Raw genomic sequence first — 25,830 nt, forward strand, 5'->3', positions numbered from 1 at the left:
CCACACTGGACCCCCTACAATTCACCTACCGATACAATCGATCGACAGGTGACACAATAGCCACAGCTTTTCACACCGTCCTTACACATCTGGAGAAGAAGGATGCTTATGTCAGAATGCTGTTCTTGGACTACAATTCAGCACTCAACACTGTAATTCCTTCCAGGCTCGACAAGAAGCTCAGAGACCTCGGCCTTCATCCTGCCTTGTGTAGCTGGATCCTGGACTTTCTGTCAGATCACCGGCATGTAGTAAGAATGGGCTCCCTCACCTCTGTCCCTCTGCTCCTTAGAACAGTTGCCCCTCAGGGCTGTGTCCTGAGCCCCCTCCTTTACTCTCTGTATACCCATGACTGTGTCACCACCACAGCTCCAATCTGCTAATTAAATTTGCTGATGGTGCTACATTGATTGGCCTAATCCCAACTAATAATGAGACAGCCTACAGAGAAGAAGTCATCACCCTGACACAGTGGTGTCAAGAAAACAACCTCTCCCTCAATGTCGCAGAAACAAAGGAGCTGGTTATGGACTGCAGGAGAAATGGAGACGGGCTAACCCCTATTGATATCAATGGATCTAGTTTGGAGAAGGTGAACAGCTTTAAGTTCCTCAGCATGCACATCATTGAGGATCTCACGTGGTCTGTACATACCGACAATGTGATGAAAAAAGCACAACAGCGCCTCTTTCACCTCAGATGGATGAAGAAGTTTGGTATGGGCCCCCAGATCTGAAGAACTTTCTATAGGGGCACAATTGAGAACATTTTGACTGGCTGCCTGGTATGGAAACTGTACTTCCCTCAATCACAGGATTCTGCAGAGAGTGGTGCAGACAGCCCAGCGTATCTGTTGATGTGAACTTCCCACTATTCAGGATATTTACAAAGACAGGTGTGTTAAAAAGGGCCCAAAGGATCATTGGGGACCCGAGTAACCCCAATCACAAACTGCTCCAGCTGCTGCCATCTGGGAAACAGTACCGCAGTGGAAAAGCCAGGACTAACAGGCTCCGAGACAGCTTCTTCCACCAGGCCATCAGACTGATTAATTCATACTGATACAGTTGTACTTCTATGTTAAATTGACTGTCCTGTTCTACATACTATTTATTACAAATCACTATAAATTGCACATTGCACATTTAGATGGAGACGTAACGTAAGGATTTTTACTCATGTATTGGAAGGATGTAAGTAATAAAGTCAATTCAATTCAATTCAATAAAGGTCCTCCATCTTCCTCCTTGCCACCAGGATGTAGAAGGGTTACTTATTGCTGTTTCCATAACAGTTTTGCTTTACCAGTCAAGGTTGCTAGCCCTGGGCTGAACCCCTGAACCTGGAGCACTGGTGAACCACTGTTAGTTTGGCCTCTATGCTCCAGTTTGGTATGGGTGACCCTACCAAGAGCCAAAGTGCAAGGCTCTGACTCCAGCCAACATTGCTCCCCAGGTTGTTGGGGCATGCAAGCCTCCAAGCCACAACAAGGTTGTGGTCTTCTTTGAAGATATGCCCACATTTTCTTGTGGGCATTCACAGTAGAACAAAGAAATACCATAGAACCAATGAAAAACTACCCACAAAGACTGACAAATGATGCGCAAAAGAGGACAAACTGTGCAAAGACAGAAAAAGACAAACAATAAATAAATACGTAAATAACTAATATTAACACCCAAACATGCCCAATCTGATTAAAGATCCTTCTTTATTTATTCTTCAGCACTGGATACACCTCATTGAAAACATTTTGGCCTAAATGTGTGTCAAGAAATAATGGGTTCTGCAAAGATTTGATGTATGTTCAATTTCATGAGAGAGAGTGTGGAGGAAGTGTTAGCCTTCAGTGTATTTCAGTTTGGCTTCATAAATTCATCCCTCAGTTTTCCAACCTATTACTTGAGATCCCTTATGCTTTAATAAAAATAATGTTTATTTGGATTCACAAATCTGCCATATACACAAAGGTGGAGGTTACTGGCAGCTTGTAGATATCAGATTACCAGCATACAATTTTAAATAAAATAAATATGAAGATACCCTTATTTTCCCTCTCAATGAGCTTTTCTGCTTTCTTTTTACGTTGGATAATGATCAGATTTTTGCAAGAGTTTGTGCTGGCCAGCACATCTAGGATATACAGTAATGAACTAAAGCAGAACACTTACATAAGGACATAACATTATCTAGGAAAATGTGTAAATGAATGAAATGCAGAAAGATTCATGGATCTTCTATTCCAGTGGAAAGTGACGTCACATGAAAATTGAAAAACCAAGAAAACCAAAAACCAAAAACCATTCCATAGTTGCAGTCTAACTTCATTAGGGAGAGCCCTCCAGCACATGATTGTGTACCATCTGAATGAAACTTGATCTTGAAAGCTTGATTGTCAGCTACCTCCATTTTGAGCTGTCTAATAAAACTGAGGAATTCCAGATTGTTTAATGTCATTTTGTGTACACAAGTGTAAAGGAGAACAAAATAATTGTCACTCCAGATCTGATGCAGCACATAAAAAACACAAAAAGATATAGAACACAATAGTAATTGTAATAAAAACATAATAAATATAAATACATAAGAAAACTTATATATTGTACATAGGATGTATGTCCATAAAGTGATGGTAGGCTTGGGAGTGTCTGCACATAAGGAGACTCTGAAAGGAAATGATAAAGTAGTGGTGGTTGGGGGTGTGGAGGAGTGGGTTAGTGGGTGAATCAGAATCAGGTTTATTATCACCGGCATGTGATGTGAAATTTGTTAACTTAGCAGTAGCAGTTCAATCCAATACATAATCTAGCAGAGAGAAAAAAAATCAATTACATATATTGAATAGATTAAAAAAAAGATATTGTATATTAAAAAAAATGAGCTAGTGTCCAAAGCTTCAAAGTCCATTTAGGAATCGGATGGTAGAGGGGAAGAAGCTGTTCCTGAATTGCTAAGTGTGTGCCTTCAGGCTTCTGTATCTCCTACCTGATTGTAACAGTGAGAAAAGGGCATGCTCTGGGTGTTGGAGGTCCTTAATAATGGATGCTGCCTTTCTGAGACACCACTCCCTAAAGATGTCCTGGGTACTTTGTAGGCCAGTACCCAAGATGGAACTGAGTAAATTTACAACCTTCTGCAGCTTCTTTTGGTCCTGTGCAGTAGCCCCTCCATACCAGGCAATGATGCAGCCTGTCAGAATGCTCTCATAAGTACAACTATAGAAGTTTTTGAGTGTTTTTGTTGACATGCCAAATCTCTTCAAACTCCTAATGAAGTATAGCCACTGTCTTTCCTTCTTTATAACTACATCAATATGTTGGGACCAAGTTAGATCCTCAGACATCTTGACACCCAGGAACTTGAAGCTAATCACTCTCTCCACTTCTGATCCCTCTATGAGGATTGGTATGTGTTCCTTCGTCTTACCCTTCCTGAAGTCCACAATCAGCTCTTTCATCTTACTGACATTGAGTGCCAGGTTGTTGCTGTGGCACCATTCCACTAGTTGGCATATCTCACTCCTGTACGCCGTCTCGTCATCACCTGAGATTCTACCAACAATGGTTGTATCTCAGCAAATTTATAGATGGTATTTGAGCTCTGCCTAGCCACACAGTCATGGGTATATAGAGAGTAGAACAGTGGGCTAAGCACACGCTCCTGAGGTGCGCCAGTGTTGATCATCAGTGAGGAGGATATGTTATCACCAAACCTCACAGACTGTGGTCTTCCGGTTAGGAAGTCGAGGATCTAATTTCAGAGGGAGGTACAGAGGCCCAGGTTCTGCAACTTCTCAATCAGGATTGTGGGGATGATGGTATTAAACGCTGAGCTATAGTTGATGAACAGCATCCTGACATAGGTGCTTGTGTTGTCCGGGTGGTCTAAAGCTGTGTGGAGAGCCATTGAGATTGCATGTGCCATTGATCTATCATAGTGATAGGCAAATTGCGATGGTGTTTAGGTATTGATCAGCTTTACTGCTTGGGGAAAGTAACTGCTTTTGAGTCTGGTGGTCCTGGTGTGGATGCTACATAGCCTCCTCCCTGCTGGGAGTGGGACAAATAGTCTATGAGCAGGGTGGGTGGGATCCTTCATGATGTGCCTTGCCCAATGCTAAATACGAACTTAAATGAAGATGAGAATGCTTCATTGAAAAAGGGAATCACACCAGGAAGTTAGTTTAGACAGCTTTCTCTACATAATGGTTCAAAAATGAAAGAATTAAATTTAGAAACCAGTATTTCCAGAAAGTAGCTTAACAGGTTTGCATGGTAGTGTAGTGATCAGTGTAATGCTTAACAGTACTATCAATTGGAAAATTGGGGTTCAATTCCCATCACGGTCCGTAAGGAGTCTGTATGTTCTGTTCATGATGTGGGATTTCTCTGGGTAGTCTGATTTCCTCCTACATTTCAAAGATGTCCTGTATAGGGTTAGTAAGTTTTGGGCATGCTTGATTGGCACCAGAAATATGGTGATACATACGGGCTGCCCTCAGCACATCCTTGGACTGCATTGGTCATTGACTCAAATGGCGCCTTTCACTATGTTTTGATGTTTCGATGTGACAAATAAAGCTAATCTTTAATTAATTATATCAAGTGTATTAATATTAGTTCATATCAGATTGATGAATGTAGAGCATTGGATGTGGTGCATATGGATTTTAGTAAGGTGTTTGACAAGTATCCTCATGGTGGCCTCATTCAGAAAGTCAGGTGGCATGGGATCCAGGGTGACTTGGCTGTATGGATTAAGGATTGGCTTGTCCACAGAAGGCAGAGGGTGGAAGTAGATGGAATGTAGTCTGGCTGGAGGTCGATGACTATCGGTGTTCCACAGGGTTCTGTTCTGGGACCCCTGCTCTTTGTGATTTTTATAAATGACTTGGATGAGGAAGAGGAAGAGTGGGTCAGTGAGTTTGTAGATGACATGAAGGTTGGTGGTGTTGTGGATAATGTGGAAGGTTGTTGTAGGTTAGTCAGGGATTGGGATCAAGGGTCGCAAGGTCATGTTACAGCTCTATAAACATCTGGTCAGACCTCTGGAATATTGTGTTCAGTTCTTGTTGCCTCAGTATAGAAAGTATGTGGGAGCTTTAGAGAGGATGCAGAAGAGATTTACCAGGATTCTGTCTGGATTAGAGAGCATGTCTTATATAAGCAAAGAAAGGTGAAAGGAGACTTGACAGAAGTGAATAAGATGATTATAGGGTGGCTAGCCTGAGTCTTTTTCCTAGGGTGGAAAGGGCTAATATGTGAAGACATTCTTATACTGTGGTTGGAAGAAAGTAAAGGAGGGGTTTTCAGAGGTAGGTTTTTGCAGACTGTTGGAGCTCCCTGCCACGGATGCTGATAGAAGCAGATACATTAGGGACATTTAAGAGACTGTTAGATAGGCTCATGGTTGAAAGAAAAATGGACGACTGAGTCCTGATGAAAGGTCTCAGCCCGAAATGTTGACTGTTTATTCCTTTCCATAGATGCTGCCTGACCTGCTGAGTTCCTCAAGCATTTTATATGGATACCGCTGAAGGGCTATGTAGGAGGGAAGGGTTAGATTGAACTCGAAGCAGGTCAGCACAATGTTGCAGACTGAAAGGCCTGCACTGCACTCTATGATTCTATGTTCTGTGTATTCTTGGTTGGTTAGTACATGCTTAAAACTTAGACAAAAAGTCTGCCTTCAGCATTTGCCGAATTTGCACAGCACTTGTACCTACAGTAAGTTATTGGTAATTAGGGAATAGCAGGGTGTCAGAGAAGTTAGGATCATCACCAGAATAACGTGTACAAAATGCTGGAGGAACTCAGCAGGTCAAGCAGCATCGATGGAAAGGAATAAGCAGTTAATGTTTCAGGTTGAGTGAAGCATCTTGGCCCAAAATGTCAACAGTTCATTCCTTTCCATAGATTCTGCCTGACCTGCTGAGTTCCTCCAGCATTTTGTAAGTGTTACTCTGGATTTCCAGCCTCTGCAGAATCTCTTATGTTTACAGTCATCACCATTCCATCCTCCCTGATCACATCAGGATTCACCCTAAACAACTGAATAACATTTGAATCTCTGACTGCAACTTGCAAAGCTGTTTAGAGATTGATGTGATTTCCAGCACAGAATGGGAGTGTGTTGCATTAGGTTGCTAATTCTGGACTGGAACCTACCATCAGAGATCGCTTTATTAGGTACCTCCTGTTGCTAATAAAGTGGCCACTGAGTGTATGTTTGTGGTCTTCTGCTGCTGTCGCCCATCACATGTCCATTTCAAGGTTTGACAAGTGCATTCAGAGGTGCTTTTCTGAACATCACTGTTGGAACACATGGGTATTTGAGTTATTGTTGCCTTCCTGTCAGCTTGAACCATTCTGGCCATTCTCCTCTGACCTCTCTCATCAGCAAGGTGTTTTCCCCCTCAGAAGTGCTGCTCACTGGATGTTGTTTGTTTTTTGCACCATTCTTTGTAAACTCAAGAGGCTGCTGTGCGTGAAAATTCCAGGAGATTGGCAGTGTCTGAGATACTCAAACTATCCCATCTAGCACCAACAGTCAATCCACAGTCAAAGTCACTTTGATCACATTTCTCCCCCATTCAGAATGTTTAGTCTGAATAACAAATGGACCTCTTGACCACGTCTGATGGTATCTGCCTCTTTCCTGTGATTCCAGGTTCACATTATTTTGTCTGCTTTTTTGGCATGAAGCCTCAGGGGGTACTATTTATCAGGATGTTGCAAAGGTATAGAGAGAGGGTTAAATGGCGAGGCTGCTTGCAGAAGCTTGATTTGCAATCTTGAGTTTAAAAGGTCAAATGCAAACTTATTTAAAATATACAAAAATGTTCAAGGAGTTCAGTTAGAAAGGTGCAGATCTTTCTACTGCAAGGAAATCAACAAAAGGGAGTATGATCAAAAATTAATGCTAGGTCTTCTAGATGTGAAAAAGTTGTGGAAATTCAGTCAATCAGTATCTTGAGAGTTTGCATCATGGCCTGATTTGCATCAACACCAATGCCCAGGAATGGAAAGGTCTACAGAAGGTAATGTATACAGACTAGTCCATCACAGCAAAAGCCTCCCCCACTTCACCATTAAACACATTCATGATGAGCACTGTCACAGGAAAGCAGCATCCATCATCAAAGATCCCCACCATCTAAATCATACTCTCTTTTTGCTGCTGCCATCAGGAAGAAGGTACAAGAGACTCAGAACTCATGCCACCAGGTTCAGGAAAAGTTATTACCCCTCAACCATCAGGGTCTTGAACCAAAGAGGATAACTTCATTCAACCAGTGTGGATAACTTCACACAGCATAACACCGAACTGATTCCACAACCCGTGGACTCGATTTCAATGACTCTGCAACTCTTGTTCTCAGCATCATTTATTTTTTCTTTGTTGATTTTTGTATTCCTAGAGAAGGGTCTTGGCCTGAAATGTTGACTGTTTGTTCATTTCCGTTGATGCTAACTGACCTGCTGAGTTCTTCCAGCATTTTGTGTGTGTGCTTTTTTGCATTTGCAGTTTGTCTTCTTTTGCATATTGGTTATTTGTCAGTCTTTGTGTGTAATTTTTCACTGATTTCATTTTTTTTTGTTCTACTGTGAATGCCTGCAAGAACATTAATCTCAGAATAAAATATATTTACTTTGAAAATAAATTTACTTTGAATGTTGAACTTTGAAATTTGGAACCCAGTGTCTTAAGTGAAATGATTAAAAAATAAGCTTTGTCACATGTACATTGTAACATCGAAACATGCAGCATAATACATTATTTGCATGAATGTCAGTGCGATCCGGGGATGTTCTGGGAACAGCCCGACAGAAAAAGCATTGAATTTTTCATGATTCAGTTTAATAGATTTTTAAGAGTTAAAGATTTCAAGGGTGTAACTGTGTTAAGGTACATACAGATCAGTTGCAATCTAACTGAAAGACAGGAGGGCATTGAAGGGGTGAATGGCCTACTTATGTTTCTCTGTTCCATGCTCATGGGCCTCAGACTAGTGATCTGTTATAAAGCGTTTGACCAGGTAATATCATTTTTCCTACTTCATGCTTCTCATTTGCAGTAGAGACATTTGCATTTGCCTTTATCAGGTAGACATTTCCTGTTACCAGTTAATCCTATTTTAAGTAGAATTGAAGACAGAATCTTTACTCTCCAGACACATAAGTTTGGAAACTGCTTCACCATAAACACCCTTACATGAGATATAATGCACTCTCATGGAGAGAAAGAAGGCTTCAGCAGTAATTGTTGTTCCCCACTTGAGTCCCATTGTTATCACCTCGCCCATTAACATCGTTCTTCCCTTCTGTTGAATTGATAGGATATTTACTTATGAGTGTGCCTAAAGAACTAAATGCCCCAATTAACTCAATGGTTTGGTTTTTGATGTGATTTAAACACTTAAACTAAACTGGAAGACTATTATTTTGAACCTCAGCAAACACGTCACTTAACCCAGCTTGCTTTACTCGCCTGGGTTTATTTTCAGTTCAGAGATTCAGTTCAGAGATGTAAGAGATTAGCTTTATTTGTCACATGTACAATGAAATGTACAGCGAAATGTGTCATTTTGCATTAACACCAACACGGAATGCGACACACACAAAATGCTGGAGGAACTCAGCAGGCCAGGCAGCATCTATGGAAAAGAATATAGTCGACATTTCAGGCTGAAACTCTTCAGTCCTGCTGAAGGATCTCGGCCCTAAATGTCGACTGTACTTTTTCCCATAGATGCTGCCTAGACTACTGAGTTCCTCCAGCATTTTGTGTGTGTTGCTTGGATTTCCAGCATCTGCAGGTTTTCTCTTGTGGGTGAAAGACAATGGGAAAGGTCAAGAGCAGAAGAAAGAACCTGATAGGAGAGGAGATGGACAGTAGGAGAAAGGGAAGGAGGAGAGGACCCAGAGGGAAATGACAGGCAGATGAGAAGAAGTGAAAGGTCAGAACAGGAAGCTGTGGGGGAGGGTGGAATTTGTTCACTGGAAAATTGGAAGGTTGGAGCCATGAGATTGGAGGCTACCCAGACGGAACATAAGGTGTTGATCCTCCACTATGAGAGTGGCCTCATCTTACCAAAGATGAGGGAATGGATCAACACATTGGAATGGGAATGGGAATTAAATGTTTGCCACTGGGAAGTTCCACTTGTGGCTGATGGTGCAGAGGTGCTTGATGAAAAGGAATGTGGATGGTGCTGGGGGTGGTCCCCAAGTGTCGCCAGAAGCATAACATGCACACAACTTACTAACCTTCCCCCACCCTCAGCACAGATGACGCATTTCACTGTATGCTTCAATGTACATGTGAAAAATAAACTAAATCTTTAATCAATGACACGAGCTATTGGATAGCCTGTGCAGTGTCAGTGAGGAAAGATTGTTGGATTTTTTTCATGGGGTTCTGTTGCAGGAAAGTGCCAACCATCATTAGGGATGCCCACCACCCAGGCCATGCTCTCTTCTTGCTGCTGTCATCAGGAAGAAGGTACAGGAGCCTCATCACCCATATCACCAGGTTCAGGAACTGTTACCCCTCAGCTATCACCTTCTAGAACCAGAGGGAATAACAACTTCCTTCACTCCAACATTGAACTGTTTCCACAACCTACTGACTCACTTTCAAGGATTTTTCATCTCATGTGCTCAATATTTATTGCTCATTTATTTATTTTAATTTTTTTTTTCTATTTGCATAGTTTGCGCATCTTGTTGGGTTTGGTCATTCTACTGTGTTTCTTGTATTTACTGTGAATGCCCACAAAAAATGAATCTTACGGTTGTATGTAGTGATAAATTTACTCTGAAATTTGAACTTTGAATATGTTGCTCATACAGTCCCATACCACTCCTGCCCCCACTCCAATCCAGGCTCTTTCAGTGACTAAGTGAAAAATGTCAGTTTATCCTCATATCCTCCTTCCAGGATAGAAGCTTAAATAGAATTTCTGCCAGGAATCGTAAGGTTTACTCAGCTAACCAGATGTGAGGAATAATGGGGCATTTCGTATTTGCAGATATCGCATTGCTCTGATGCAAGTGCCACTCCACTCTTTAAGAAGAGAGCAAGTTATAGACCAGTTAGCCTGACTTCACTGGCTGGGAAGATGTTGGAGTCCATTACTAAGGATGAGGTTTCGGGGTACTTGAAGGTACATGATAAAATAACACACACAAAATGCTGGAGGAACTCAGCAGGTGAGGCAGCATCTATGGAAATGGACAAACAATAAGCATTTTGGGCCGAGACCTGGCATAAGGACTGGAAAGAAAGGGGTAAGATGACAGAATAAAAAAGTGGAGGGTGGGGAGGGGAGGGAAGGAAGATATCTAGAAGGTGAGAGGTGAAGCCAGCTGGGTAGGAAAGGTAAAAGGCTGGATGAAAAAGGCTGAAGCCAAAATGGTTGCTTTAAGGGGAAATGTTGCCTGACAAATCTGTTGGAATTCTTTGAAGAAATAACAGGCTGGATAGACAAAGGAGAGTCAGTGGATGTTGCTTACTTGGATTTTCAGAAGGCCTTTGACAAGGTGCTTAACAAGATGAGAGCTCGTGGTATTACAGAAATGGATTAAGGGAAAGAGCAGACAGCCAGGATGGAAATGACTAATACAAGAGGACATAATTTTAAGGTGATTGGAGGAATGTCTAAGGGGGGTTGGCGGCTATCAGGGGGTGTTTTTAACACAGAGAGTGGTGAGTGCATGGAACATGTTGCCAGGGATGGTGGTAGATTAGCAAGATTTAAGGGACTGGTAGAAAGGCACATGGTTGATAGAACAATCCAGGCTGCAGGATTACCTGCTGAGAGACGCACTGAAGCTGGATGCAGCCACGGCAAGGGCTCGGTGGGAGAGGTTCACAGTATTATGTTCTTCTGCTACTGGACAATGAGTGTCCCAGCTGTGTGAGGAATGCCCTCAATTACTGAAGTGGTAGTGTACCATCCCAGGGAGCCACAGGAGTGAGAGCAGTCCTATTGATTTTAAAGAATGTAAGAGAACACTACGTAACACATTGACTGAAGGTAATGATGAAAAGTATTCTACACAAGATGCTGGAGGAACTCAGCAGGCCAGGCAGCATCTATGGAAAAGAGTTTCCTTTCCATAGATGCTGCCTGGCCTGCTGAGCCCTTCCAGCATTTTGAGTGTGTTGCTTGGATTTCTGGCATCAACAGATTTTCTCTTGTTTGTAAAAGCATTGCACGTTTATTATTGTAATTTTAAAAATTATGCACAAAGTTTATTTTGAGATACGTACATATAGGATGCATGGAGGCAAGGGGTTCACTTTATCATCGTGTACTATCTGTGCTCAGAAGTACCGAACTAATAGATTGTAACTTAAGTTATGTACCATGTAAATGCTGTGATAGCATTTCAAAAGTATACTTCATTTTTTGTTAGAGGTGTCTCCCCTGACTCAACATAGCTCTGAGAGATCTGCTAGGTCATTAATTGAATAAAAATAATTCAAAATTTTTTAAAAATATGGTCAGATAGTGAAAATAAAAGCCTGTCTCATTCTTGCTGTGACCATTGAGTGGGAGGTACAGGAGTCTTGTGCCCCTCACAGCCAGGTTTAGGAAATTATTGTCCTACAGCCATTGGACTCCTGGACCGGCTTCCCTCACCTCAGAGCTGATCTGTCTCTGCAGCCTGTAGACTCAGCCCTGGGGACTCTGCAGCTCATGTTCTCAGTACTATTTGTTCACTTTTTTTTACTGTTTGCATGATTTGTTCTTTCTTTGCACATTAGGTGTTTGATGGTCTTTGTTGTATGTGACTTTTCTTAGATTCTGTTTTGTTTCTTTGTTTTGTGGGTGCTTGCAGCAAGATTATTCTCAAGGTTGTATATGATATACGTACTTCGATAATAAATGTACCTTATTACCCTGGAGAGACTTGTTCTAGAGCAGCTCCGGCCTATGGTTAGGCCACACTTAGACTCCTTCCAGTTCGCCTATCAGCCCCGACTAGAAGTTGAGGATGCCATCGTCTACCTACTGAACCATGTTTATGCCCACCTGGACAAGGTGGCGAGCACTGTGAGGGTCATGTTTTTTGACCTCTCCAGTACATTCAACACCATCCGCCCTGCTCTGCTATGTGAGAAGCTGACAGTGATGCAGGTGGATGCTTCCCTGGTGTCATGGATTATTGATTACCTGACTGGCAGACCACAGTACGTGCGCTTGCAACACTGTGTGTCAGACAGAGTGGTCAGCAGCACTGGGGCTCCACAGAGGACTGTCCTGTCTCCCTTTCTCTTCACCATCTACACCTCGGACTTCAACTACAACACAGAGTCTTGCCATCTTCAGAAGTTTTCTGATGACTCTGCCATAGTTGGATGCATCAGCAAGGGAGATGAGGCTGATTACAGGGCTACAGTGGGAAACTTTGTCACATGGTGCGAGCAGAATCATCTGCAGCTTAATGTGAAAAAGACCAAGGAGCTGGTGGTGGACCTGAGGAGGGCTAAGGCACTGGTGACCCTGGTTTCCATCCAAGGGGTCAGTGTGGACATAGTGGAGGATTACAAATACCTAGGGATACGAATGGATAATAAACTGGACTGGTCAAAGCACACTGAGGCTGTCTACAAGAAGGGTGATGCACCATCAGTAACTCTAGGAGACTGGAAGTGAACAATAGGCTTTTATTAACAGCAAAAAGGGAGCACGACATCTCGAAGACTGAGGGAGGAGCAGTGCCCCAATCGCCTTTATACAGGGGTCTGTGGGAGGAGCCACAGGAGCAGTCAGCAGAGGGGCGTGTCCAGACATGTATACATAGTTTACCACAAAGGGTCAGAGCTGCCTCTATTTCCTGAGGAGACTGATGTCCTTTAACATCTGCCGGATGATGCTGAGGATGTTCTACGAGTCTGTGGTGGCCAGTGCTATCATGTTTGCTGTTGTGTGCTGGGGCAGCAGGCTGAGGGTAGCAGACACCAACAGAATCAACAAACTCATTCGTAAGGCCAGTGATGTTGTGGGGGTGGAACTGGACTCTCTGAAAAGAGGATGCTGTCCAAGTTGCATGCCATCTTGGACAATGTCTCACATCCACTCCATAATGTACTGGTTAGGCACAGGAGTACGTTCAGCCAGAGACTCATTCCACCGAGATGTAACACTGAGCGTCATAGGAAGTCATTCCTGCCTGTGACCATCAAACTTTACAACTCCTCCTTCGAAGTGTCAGACACCCTGAGCCAATAGGCTGGTCCTGGACTTATTTCCACTTGGCATGATTAACTTATTATTATTTAATTATTTATGGTTTTATATTGCTACATTTCTTCACTATTTTTGGTTGGGGCGGCTGTAATGAAACCCAGTTTCCCTTGGGATCAATAAAGTATGTCTGTCTGTCTTTGGACTTTGAAATTCAATACCCAGCTATTGTAAATATCATCATTTCTTTTGAGTTTCTTTAACTCATGTTAGTACTTTAAATTGGTCTTGGGCTTAAAGGTGTGTGTGTGTGTGTGTGTGTGTGTGTGTGTGTGTGTGTGTGTGTGTGTGTGTGTGTGTGTGTGTGTGTGTGTGTGTGTGTGTGTGTGTGTGTGTGTGTGTGTGTGTGTGTGTGTGTGTGTGTGTGTGTGTGTGTGTGATAGAGAGAGGAAAGGGGCTTGTTTTTGCTGTTGATAGTCGTGCTCTGTGTTGCTCTACCGAGCATTGCGGGTATGCTATGTTGGTGCCGGACAGTGTCAGCAGCCCTCGTCACACTCTAGGGTGTGTTGGTTGGTAATGCACAGCCTGCCACTACTTTATCATTTCTTGTCAGCCACCTTATGTACAGACACTCCTGTACCTAGAGTCACTTTATGGACATACACTCGATCACTCAATCTATACATATAAGCTATCTTATGTACTTATCTTTTTATTGAGTTTTTTAAAATTATTGTGTTCTTTATCTTATTGTATGTTTTTTCTGCCGCATCAGATTTGAAGTACCAAACATTTCATTCTCCTTTACACATGTATACCTGAAATGACATTAAACAATCTTGAATCTTGAATCTAACCCACCACTCCACCACTACCTTATCATTTCCCGTCAGAGTCACCTAATGCACAGATACACTTGTGCCTAACGTCACTTTATGGACATGCAATCTTATTGTGTTTTTTCTGTGCTGCATCAGATCTGGAGTAACAATTATTTTGTTCATCTTTACACTGTGTACTGGAAATGACATCAAGCCATCCTGAATCTTGAATCGTGAAACAAAACATTTCACTGTATGCCCTGATATACACATGACAAACAAACCTGAGCCTTGAATCTTGGACCATGTCTGATGAATACTTTACAACTCCAATATGTGGGGGTTGTGCTCCCTTGGAAATCATAAATGTGCAGATATGAGAAATCTGAAATAAAGACAGTAAATGTTGGAAACTTTCAGCAGGTCATTAGCATTGTGGAAGGATTGTGGAATTCTTTAGCCAGAGGGTGGTGAATCTGTGGAATTCATTCCCACAGATGGCTGCGGAGGCCAAATCATTGGGTATATTTAAAACAGAAGTTGATATGTTCTTGATTAGTCAGAACATCAAAGGTTATGGGGAGAAGGCAGGAGAGGTGGGGTTGAGAGGGATAATAAATCAGCCATGTAGAAATGGCAGAGCAATGCCGATGGGCAACTGGCCTAATTCTGTTCCTGTGTCTTATAGTCTCATCATCTACCTGTGCAGGAGGCTGCAAATAGAAAGGTCAGACAAAAAGTTGGATTGTGAGTTAAAGTGGCTTGCGATTGGAAGCTCAGGATCCATCCTATAGACCTACAGTAGGTGTTCCACATGGTGATCCCAAATTGGAATTGTGAAATGTGATAAATTCTTCTGTCCATCCTCATCTCTGAAACAAACATAGCTCCATGAGTAAACATTGCTCATGTCTGGTCAGCCTATCAACTGATTGATTGTAAATAACAAGGCAGTTCCAAAGTTTGCTCATTAATACAATTAGCATAAATTTTCACGTTCAAGTTTATTGTAATCTGACTGTGCATATATACAACCAAACAAATCAGCGCCCCTCCGGACCACAGTACACCCACAAACATATTTCACACACAGCACATAAAACAAAATACTACCCACAAATAAGTTAATAAAATATAATTCAAAGTGCACAGCATAGGTAAACAGTAAAAGAGGGGAAAAAAGGATCTCATGCTTTCCTGGCTTATAAGATGAATAAAGATGAATAAGACTGGCTTCCAGCCAGTACAGGTATTGGTTATAACCGACATTTTGATGACAAGCTCTGCCATCTTCATCAGGGATGATGCCAAGGCATGTCTAGTCCGTTGGTAATTATACCCCTGTTGTCTGTCCCTTCTCATTAGTTAATCCTCATCTAATCAAGTTTTCTGCGGCATTTTGTGTGCATTACTTTGACTTTCCAGCATCTGCAGATTTTCTCATGTTTGGGATGTACCTGACCTGCTGAGTTCCTGCAGCATTTTGTGTGTGTCCAGCATCTGCTGTATCTCTTGTGGTCATGAATTAGTTACAAGTTCCTGATAAACTTTGCCATTGCAACTTGCTCCTAATGATGCACTGTCATCAGCAAATATACAGTATAAAACAGGGTTCAGAACCTGGGGTCTACGGTCCATTGGTAATTTTGTGCTGTCAAAGTCAATCCTATGGCCATTGCAAATGCAATATTCTGCTATTGCCAATTACTTTGGGTAACCCAAACGGATACACCTCCTGTTCTCCTTGATGCAGGTTTCCACCATGCGTCACATCTGGCCGATACAGTATATGCTGCTCCACATTCACAGGGTCAAAGACAACCTGTGGCTCAGGTCAGCTGGTATTGACAGGATTCCCTGTAAATGGCTTTTGGGACAATCTGGTAAAGGAGGCCATTGAAATAAAACTCAAGGAAAAGAATTTTAACAAAAGCAAAGGTCTCGCTCTAAGAACTAGAATTCAATTGTAAACAAGATGGGAGAGCAGAAACCTGATTGGACGAAGACTAACCAATCAGAAGGGACAGATAATGGAGGAATAAATACCGCTGAACAAGACAGGCCCAGGCATAATCCCTGATGAAGATGGCAGAGTTTGTCATTGAAATGTTGGTTATAATCGATACCTGTACCCAGCTAGAAGCCTGAGAAGAGTTGGTTAGTAAAACAGGGGCTCCCAACCTATGGGAGTCTATGGACATGTTGGCTAACAGTAAGGAACCATGGCATAAAAAAGGTTGGGAACTCCTGCAGTAAACAGCAAACAGCTTGCTGTTCCAGTGTCAAGACCCCACTGGTGGTAGGGTATTTATTAGTCTCACAGCTTGGCAGTCCTAGTCCTGTTGCTCCTGTACCTCCTTTCTAATGGTGATGGGTTAAAGAGATTGTGGGATGAGCAGAAGGGATCCTCAAAAATATTTTGGGCCCCTCATAATGCTCCCGGTAAATGTCACAAGTAAGGGGAAGAAATTGTTATCCAGTCTGGCAGTCCAAGTCCTGATCTTCCTCTACTTCGTGCATTGAAAATGCTTGTGCCATTCAATGGTTGGTACTGTGGACTGCACATCATTCTGCTGGGCAGCAGACAGATGAAGTTTCTGGTTTCTATATCGGGGTTCTCAACCTCCTTTAATTCATGGACCTCTACCGTTAAGCAAGGGGTCCGTAGACCCCAGCTTCAGAACCCTGTTTTATGCTGTACATTCGCTGATAACAGTTCATCAATAGGAGAAAGCTGCAATGGCAAAGTTTATCAGGAACTTGTAACTAATTCATGAACACAAGAGGTACTGGACACACACAAAATGCTGCAGGAACTCAGCAGGTCAGGTACATCCCAAACATGAGAAATTCTGCAGATGCTGGAAAGTCAAAGTAATACACACAAACACACAGGAAATCAGTTAGTCAGACAGCATCTATGGAAATTAAAAAATAGTTAACATTTCCGGCTGAGACCCTTCTTCAGGACTGAAAAGGAACAGGAGAAGTCAGGTATGTCCATACACGGCCTCCTCTACTGTCATGATGAGGCCAAACTCAGGTTGGAGGAGCAACACCTCATATAACCATCTGGGTAGTCTCCAGCCCCTTGGTATGAACATCGAGTTCTCCAACTTCTGGTAATTCCCTCCCTCTACCTTCCCCCATCCCACTTTCACTCTGCCTCCTCTTCCAGCTGCCTATCACCTCTCTCATGATTCTGTCTTCTACTACCCATAGTGCTTTCCCCTTACATTCCTTCTTCACCTTTCCTGCCTATTCCCTCCCTGCTTCCCCTCCCTTACCTCTTGATCTTTCCCCTGATTGCTTTTTCACCTGGCACCTTCCACCCTCCCCCCACCTTCTTTATAGGGCCCCTGACCGCTCCTTCTTCAGTCCTGACGAAGGGTCATGGCCGGAAAAGTTGACTGCTCATTTCAACGGATGCTGCCTGACCTGCTGAGTTCGTCCAGCTTGTTTGTACGTGTTCATTTGACTACAGCATCTGCAGTGTACTTTGTGTTAGGAGAAGTCAGGGTATGAAGGTGGGGGAGTAGAGGAAGAAGTACAAAGCGGCAGGTGAAAGGTGAAACTGGGAGAGAGGGAAGGATGAAGTAAAGAGCTGGGAAGTTGATTGGTGAAAGAGATCACAAGATCATAAGACAAAGGAGCAGAAGTAGGCCATTCGGCCCATCGAGTCTGCTCCACCACTCCACCATGAGCTAAACTGTTCTCCCATCTAGTTCCAATTTCCGGCTTTTTTCCATATCCCTTGATACCCTGACTAATTAGATACCTGTCAATCGCCTCCTTAAACACCCTCAATGATTGGGCCTCCACAGCTGTAAGTGGCAACGAATTCCATAAATCCACGATCCTCTGGCTAAAAAAATTTCTCCTCATCTCTGTTTTAAATGGGTACCCTCTAATTCTAAGACTGTGACCTCTTGTGGTGGACTCACCCACCAAGGGAAACAGCCTTTCCACATCTACTCTGTCCAACCTTTCAACATTCAAAATGTTTCTATGAGATCCCCTCTGATTCTTCTATACTCTAATGAATACAATCCAAGAGCCGACAAACGCTCCTCACATGTTAGTCCCTGCATTCCAGGAATCATCCTAGTGAATCTTCTCTGAACTCTCTCCAACATCAGCACATCCTTTCTAAGATAGGGGGCCCAAAATTGCACACAGTATTCCAAATGATACAGGGCTGGAGAAGGGGAAATCTGATAGGAAAGGACAGAAGGCCATGGAGGAAGGGAAGGGGAGGAGTACCAGAGGGCAGTGATAGGCAGGTAAGGAGATAAGGTGAGAGGGGAAGCAGGAATGGGGAATGGTGAAATGCGGGGGTGGGGGCAATTACCAGAAGTTTGAGAAAACAGGTATAACGTGCTTTCCCTCTTTCCTTGAGAAAGCACCTGGAGGGATTCCTGAACTTTGGAGTTGCTGTATGATACTCCTGGTATTTTGGAAGTTCATTAGGTTGCTAGTAGCCTACTGTACTGTGTCTGCTTTGCTTTCTCCCTGATGCATTAATGTTACTAAGGTTCAAGATTCAAGCTTGTTTAATGTCATTTCCAGGGTAAAGGAGAACAAAACAATTGTTACTCTGGATGTGATGCAGCACAAAACAACACAATAAGATAAAGATCTCCATAATAATAAAAAATGCAATAAATATAAGATAGCTTAAATACATTGATTAATTGTATGTCCATAAAGTGATGCAAGGCACAGGAGTGTCTGTACCTAGGGGGACTGACAGGAAATGATAAAGTAGTGGAGGGATGGAGGGGTGTGTAGTAAGTGGAGGTGTTGATCAGTCTTATTGCTTGGGGAAAGTAATTGTTTTTGAGTCTGGTGGTCCTGGTGTGGATGCGACATAGCCTTTTCCCAATGTATAAGATGATGAGGGGCACTCATTGTGTGGATAGCCAGGGACTTTTTCCCAGGGCTGAAATGGCTAACATGAAGGGGCATAGTTTTAAGGTACTTGGAAAATGTGTAATGGGGGAATCTCAGGGGTTCATTTTTTACACAGAGTGTGGTGAGTGCGTGGAATGCACTGCCAGCGACGGTGGTGGAAGCAGATACAATAGGGTCTTTTAAGAGACTCTTAGATAGGTGCCTGGAGCTTAGAAGAATAGAGGGCTATGTGGTAGAGAAATTCTAGGCAGTTTCTAGAGTAGGTTACATGGTCGGTACAAGATTGTGTGCTGTAAGGTCTGTAATGTGGTGTAGATTTCTATGTTCTATGTTCTTCCCCGATGGGAGTGGGACAAACAGCCTATGAGCTGTGTGGGCTGGATCCTTCATGACGTTCCTGGCCCTTTTCCTGCACCTTTCTATATATATCTATATGTCCTTGAAGGTTGGTAAGCTGATGCAGGTGATGCTTTGGGCAATTTTGTCTACCCGTTGTACAGTCTTCCTGTCTGCCATAGTTCAACAATGTTTTTGTACCATACACTATCTTTGTTTCTTTATAATCTGGGCTATCATTCACAGATAATCTCTCTCAAAAGATAATTGTCAGGTCAGCTTTTTTGAACTACGCTCCTAAACTGTGGAATTCAATATCTAAAGCTATAAGGGATGCAGATTCAGTTGACATTTTTAAACACCAGCTCAAAATCTATTTATTTACCCTTGATTTTAACTAACATCTTTTTGTCTTTTATTTTCATGTTTGCACTTTATCTCATTGTAAAGCACTATGAATTACATCTATGGATACATTATTCTTCTTATTGTTGTTTGAGCCTCTGGTCTCCCAGTTTTAATATCAACAAAGTCAGCACCAGGGTTTTGCAGGCGCAACTTGTCAAGTTATTATGATCTGATTCCTTGAATATATTAACCTAATTACATTGCAATCATTAGAGTTATTATTTTTTTCTTCCAGAAACCCGCAGGAAAACTTGTTGCAAGGAAGTTAAGAAAGTACAGTATATGTTGCTGTTGATGGTAGGGAGTAAAAGGTTGATTGACAATGTAGGCAGACATCTCTGAGTTTCAAGGTAGTTTTGACATTTTTTTGGCAGAGAGCACTCTTGGATGGATGCAGTGTGGTGGGAAATCTGTGATCTTTGGGACCAGCTGATGGATAGAAACATTCTTTACTGGTTCTAGGTTCCTGTGGACAATAAGCTTTATTATGAGCATATGTGAAAAAATATACATAATGATGCATCATGATTAACTCGTGGAACCTCCAGACAGAGTTAGAAAGAATTATCTCAGTGCTCTTCATGTAGTTGGCCTCTTATATCTTTCCTTGCTTTTATATTTTCTCTGAGTTGTCAACGTAATGATTGTGGAGCTTGATGTAAGAGTCAGAAACAGAGTCAGGTTTAATATCACTGGTATTTATTGTTTTGCGGCAGCAGTATATTGTAATACATAATGATTTAAAATAAAACTAAATTACAATAAGAAATATATATATATATAAATTAAATTAAAGAGCAAATGAGAGCAAGAAAGAAAAAAAATAATGAGGTAAAAAAATAATGTTTGTCCAATCAGAAATCTGATGGAGGAGTTAACATTGAGTGTAAATAGCCACTTATTTACATTTATTCATATTACAATCCGATGTGCTAAAAATTGTACCAAGTCAGAATACTTCCTATCAGACTTCCTATCACTGGTAAAACATATCCCTTTAACAAATATAACATGCCTAGAATATTTTTTTTCTCTATTTATTTTGTTCAAGGTGCCAATGATTTGAAAGTATTCTATGGTTCGGTGTGGACTAGATGGGCCAAAGGGCTTGTTTCTGTGCTGTACTTTTCTATGACTCTAGAGGTGTTCTTTGGAGAATAATTCTGTTATTATTCATATTCAGTTTCTTTTAGAATATTAGGGATAACTAACAGCAACTCATATTAAAATAGTTTCCAGAAGCTGAATCAAAGATGAAATACTTAAGGGAACATGAGGGGGATCTTCTTCACTCAGAGGATACTGAGAGTGTGGAATGAGCTGCCACTGGAAATATGGTTGTGGGTTCGATTGCAACGTTTAAGAGAAATTTGAATAACTACATGGATAAGAGGGATGTGGAGGCGAGGGCTACGATCCAGCTGCAGGTTGATGGGACTAAGTAGAATAACAGTTTGGCATGGACTAGATGGGATAAGAGACTTGTTTCTGTGCTGTCATGTTCTAAGGCTCTATAGTTCTGGACTGCAAGGCGACTGGTCCCAGGTTTGAATCGGGTCAATTCCTTGCACACTTTCCATCTGTCCTGGGTTGAGCGTCAAGCTATCAACCTGGCCTCATAAAAAAGCAGATGAAAGTGCTAAGGAAACAGCGAGGTTTCCACCTGATGCGCTACAAGGTGTAAAAAGGAACAACACAAACATAAGATTTAATGTTTCTGAAAACATAAAGATTTGGCTAGGAGTTTGATTTCCACAATGCATAGATTTTCACTGCAATAACAATACACTCAGATTTGCTTTTATATGATACGCACAGTGGCTACTTTATTAGGTACATCTGTATGCTTATTTGTTAATGAGAATATCTAATCAACCAATCATGTGGCAGTAACTCAATGCATATAAGCACACAGACATGGTCAAGAGGTTCAGTTGTTGTTCAGACCATATATCAGAATGGGGAAGAAATGTGATCTAAGTGATTTTGATTGTGGAACGATTGTTGGTGCCAGACAGGGTGTTTTGGGTATCTCAGAAACTGCTGATTGCCTGAGATTTTCATGCAGAACAGTTTTTATGGTTTACAGAGAATGGTGCGATAAACAAAGAAAATCATTCAGTAAACACGAGAAAATCTGCAGATGCTGGAAATTCGAACAACACACACAAAATGCTGGTGGAACACAGCAGGCCAGGCAGCATCTATAAGGAGAAGCATTCAGTGTGTTCTATGGGGAGAAATGCCTTATTAAAGAGAGAGGGCAGAGGAGAACAGTCAGACTCGTTGAAGCTGACAGGAAGGCGACACTAACTCAAATAACAACATGTTACAACAGTGGTGTGCAGGAGACCATTTCTGAATGCACAACACGACGAACCTTGAAGTGGATGGGCTACAGCAAAAGAAAACGATGAACCATCAGTGGCCACTCTATTAGGTATAGGAGGCACTGAATAAGGTGGGAACTGAGTGTACGTTTCTACATTGAAGGTCTAATAACTCGCTGCTAACACTTGGTTACTCTGCACTGAGCAGGAGCAGACTAATGAACATAGCATCAAAAAAATACCTTAGTCCAAATTTGAGTCTTGGTGGAAAGCAGTATTTATTTAACCCTAATATAATTTTCTGGTTTAAATGGTCATGCATGCAAGCTCAACATGGTTGAAAGGAACTGAGTACAGAATACATTGAAGAAAATTAAAAGCGCCTTCCTCTTGACTCCATTGGACGTCAGATATGGATCAAACACAACATCGGTTAAATTAAGTGAAAATTGTATTCTTGGCTTGATAGAAATGAAAATGGATTTTCTGGCCACGAAATAGATATACATGTCACTTTTTAAAAAGGTGTTAGCAATTTGCTTCACCAACTAAAGTGTGGATTCCATACGATACTGGACTTGAAATCTAAGCAATCAATAAAAGATTCTACTTCATTACATTTATAATAAAAGGTTATAGATCTGCACGACACAAATGTAACTAGGTCGGAGTTTTGTAAGGACGGGTTGGTGTCGATTCTGTCATCTAACACAACATTGCCACCTTGAGGCTCAGTGTACACAATGTTGTGTTAATCAGTGTTTGTAACAAAAATATCTTCCCAGATAGAAACAGCAGGGAGAATTCCCCAATATTGCATCTCCAACAAGAATATACACTCATTGTGTCATAGAGTCAAAGAGCGCCATAGGCCCTTTGGCCCATCTAGTCTGTGCCAAACTATTATTCTGCCTAGTACCATCGATCTGCACCTGGATTTTAGCCTTCCACATCCTCCCATTCAAGATTGTTTAATGTCATTTCCAAGTGTAAAGGACAACAAATTAATTGTTACTCCGGTTCTCATGCAGCACATATAAAACATAGTATGATAAAGAACACAATAAATATAAATACATGCACTTATCCAAACTTCTCTTAAACATTGAAATTGAACCCACATCCACCACTTCTGGAGGCAGCTCATTCCACACTCACCACCCTCTGAGTGAAGAAGTTCCCTCTCAGGTTCCCCTCAAACATTCCACCTTTCACCCTTAACTTGCGACTACGAGTTCTCGTTTCACCCAACCTCAGTGGATAAAGCCTGCTTGTATTAACCCTATCTATACCCCTCATAATTTTGTGTACCTTTATCAAATCTCCTCTCAATCTTCTAATGCTAATTTCAAAAATGCTAAAATTTCAACTTGAAGTTCAGGACCACAAATTTAGCTTTGTGTACACTGAACATTAAGATAATTGTTAATAGTAGGGAATGTATAATCTATGTTATAGGTGGACAAGATAACACAATTAAAGTACACTGGGTAACAAGCACATAACATCCTACAGAGTTAGGAGTGTAAGGTTAGACATTGGGGCATAGATAAGGTGAATAATTACTGTCTTTTCCCCAGGGCAGGGCAGTCTGAAACTAAAGGGCATAGGTTTAAGGGGAGAGGTGAAAGATTGTTGGATCCACCTGTTTAATTCTCATTTTCTCTGCAGTTTAACAATTAATTATCTGCTTGTATTTTAAGTCGCTTTTATATACATAAGTTTATTATGCCTCTAGTGGTTATACAAAGTATAATTCTGGAGCTTTGATCTTCATTAAGTGAAGTCGTGTTTTTTCATTGGTTAAGTTTTTACTGCAATATTGAATTAGTATTTTCTCATTGGTTTATTATTATCTACAGATCTGAATGGAAGTTTTCTTATCTTTGGGTGTGAAAAAAATTATTTTATGCTAGGTGCCATCTTTAACTTCTCTTCTTCAAGTCCCTGTTTGTTTCATCTTTCCTTTATTATATCAACTCTTATTAAAATTGTTGCAAAGCAACAAGCTTTATGCCTTGTTCCTGACTTATATAAGAACCTTGGATTTAAACGCCAAAATCCATTAAGGTTGAAAAGAGACCTTTGGGGAAACGTTCTCATACAAAATGTGATGGGTATATGGATCAGGCTGCTAGAGGAAGCTGTACAAGTGGATACAATGACCACATTTAAATGACACTTAGGCAAGGATGTGGATGGGAAAGGTTGAGAGGGATATGGGCCAATGTAAGCAGATAGGACTTCCTCAACTGGGCAACTTGGTAGTTATTGGAGAGTTGGGCCAAAAGGCTTTTTTTCTCCATGCTAAATAACTCTATGACTAGAGTTCGGCAACATTAGCCTATTAGTTTTCTTTGACGTAAATATAAGTGAAACTACTCAGCTTTGAGCTTCTCACTCCTTTTACCCAGCCAAAGTTTATCTGTGCTAGTCAAAAATGCAATGTTGTGAGAGAGAGGTCTCCAAATTTCTGTCATACTTTGTCTGAAAATGGTGTTGGGTGTTCTCATTCCTGAGTAATCTAATTCTAAGATTTCATCCCATTTATGAATCTCAAGGTAGCATATGGTATGTTCATAATAAATTTACTTTGAACTTTGAACATTATGTTCAATTGTTGGTTCTGCAAACAGCAGTTTATGGACTCAGTTTCTCAAATAACCTTTTTGAGAGATTGGAAGTATTAGTTATTGTACCATGGTGCAGCAAGGTAGTGTAGTGGTTGACACAACACTTTATAGTGCCAGTGACTGGGGCTCAATTCCCACTGCTGCCTGTAAGGAGTTTGTACGTTCTCTTCGTGACCGCGTGAGTTTCCTCCAGGTGCTCCAGTTTCCTCCCACAATCCAAAGACATACCAGTTGCTAGGCTAATTAGTCATTGTAGATTTTCCTATGACTAGGCTATGGTTAAATTGGTGGATTGGCTAGTGCTACGGCTTGAAGTGTTGGAAGGGCCTACTCTACACTGTATCTCATAAAATAAATAAAATAAAAAATAATCTTACAATGTCAAACTAAACTTTCTAATTTGTTTTGCATTTGGATTACTGTGATATTTTGTTCCATTTTTCCAATATTAATTTATATTAAAAATGAATCCAATAAGCAGTTCTTCTTTTGCCTGTTTCTCTGTTGGTGCTTGGGGCAGCAATGAAGGTGCTTCATCTCTGGTAACACTTCACGACTTCCGTCATCATGTCAATAGCTTTATCTCACTTTACTGTCAGTCATACAAGTCTCAGGGTGGAGACTCAGGAATACCATTGCACTCAGATGTAGAAGGCTTTGGTATATTTCCAAAGACTCTTAGTAAATTTCTACAGATGTACCATGGAGAGCATTCTGACTGGTGGCATCACCATTGGGTATGGAGATAGCAATGCACAAAATTGGAAAAAGATGCAGAGGGTTTTAAACACAATTAGGCCATCATAGGCAGTAGCCTCCCCACCGTTGCGGACATTTCGCAGGGCGATGGCTCAAGAAGGTGGTATCCATCCTGAAGGATCTTCACCATCCAGGACATGCCCTCTTCTCATTAGTGCCCTTAGGGAGAAGGTACAGGAGCCAGAAGCCACACACTCAACATTTTAGGCACAGCCTCTTTCCATCTGGCATCAGATTTCTGAATGGGCAATGAACCAATTCATCAGATTTCTGAACATATCATGAACCCACAAACATAACCTCACCTTTTGCTCTCTTTCTACAATATTTATCTATTTCGTATATATCTTCTTGTAACTTGCAGTAACTTTTTATGGATTGCTGAACAACAGATTTCATGATATATGTCAGTGATATTGGCCACCACGGTA

At 41.5% G+C, this 25,830-nt stretch overlaps 1 protein-coding gene across 9 annotated transcripts in view; it reads left to right on the top strand.

The window, feature by feature from the left end:
* LOC132397404 (doublecortin domain-containing protein 1-like) overlaps positions 1 to 25,830 on the top strand; it is a 544,514-nt gene that overhangs the window by 137,561 nt on the left and 381,123 nt on the right. For 7 of the 9 annotated variants that reach the window (XM_059976139.1, XM_059976134.1, XM_059976131.1 and 4 more), the window contains one exon: positions 10,034 to 10,168. The exons of the other annotated variants lie outside the window; for them this stretch is intronic. In XM_059976139.1, the coding sequence (XP_059832122.1) occupies positions 10,034 to 10,168 (135 nt within the window). The remainder of the gene's footprint in view (positions 1 to 10,033; positions 10,169 to 25,830) is intronic. 9 annotated transcript variants of the gene reach the window in all.

The sequence above is a fragment of the Hypanus sabinus genome, chromosome 7, assembly GCF_030144855.1.
Source record: "Hypanus sabinus isolate sHypSab1 chromosome 7, sHypSab1.hap1, whole genome shotgun sequence".
Lineage (NCBI taxonomy): Eukaryota > Metazoa > Chordata > Chondrichthyes > Myliobatiformes > Dasyatidae > Hypanus > Hypanus sabinus.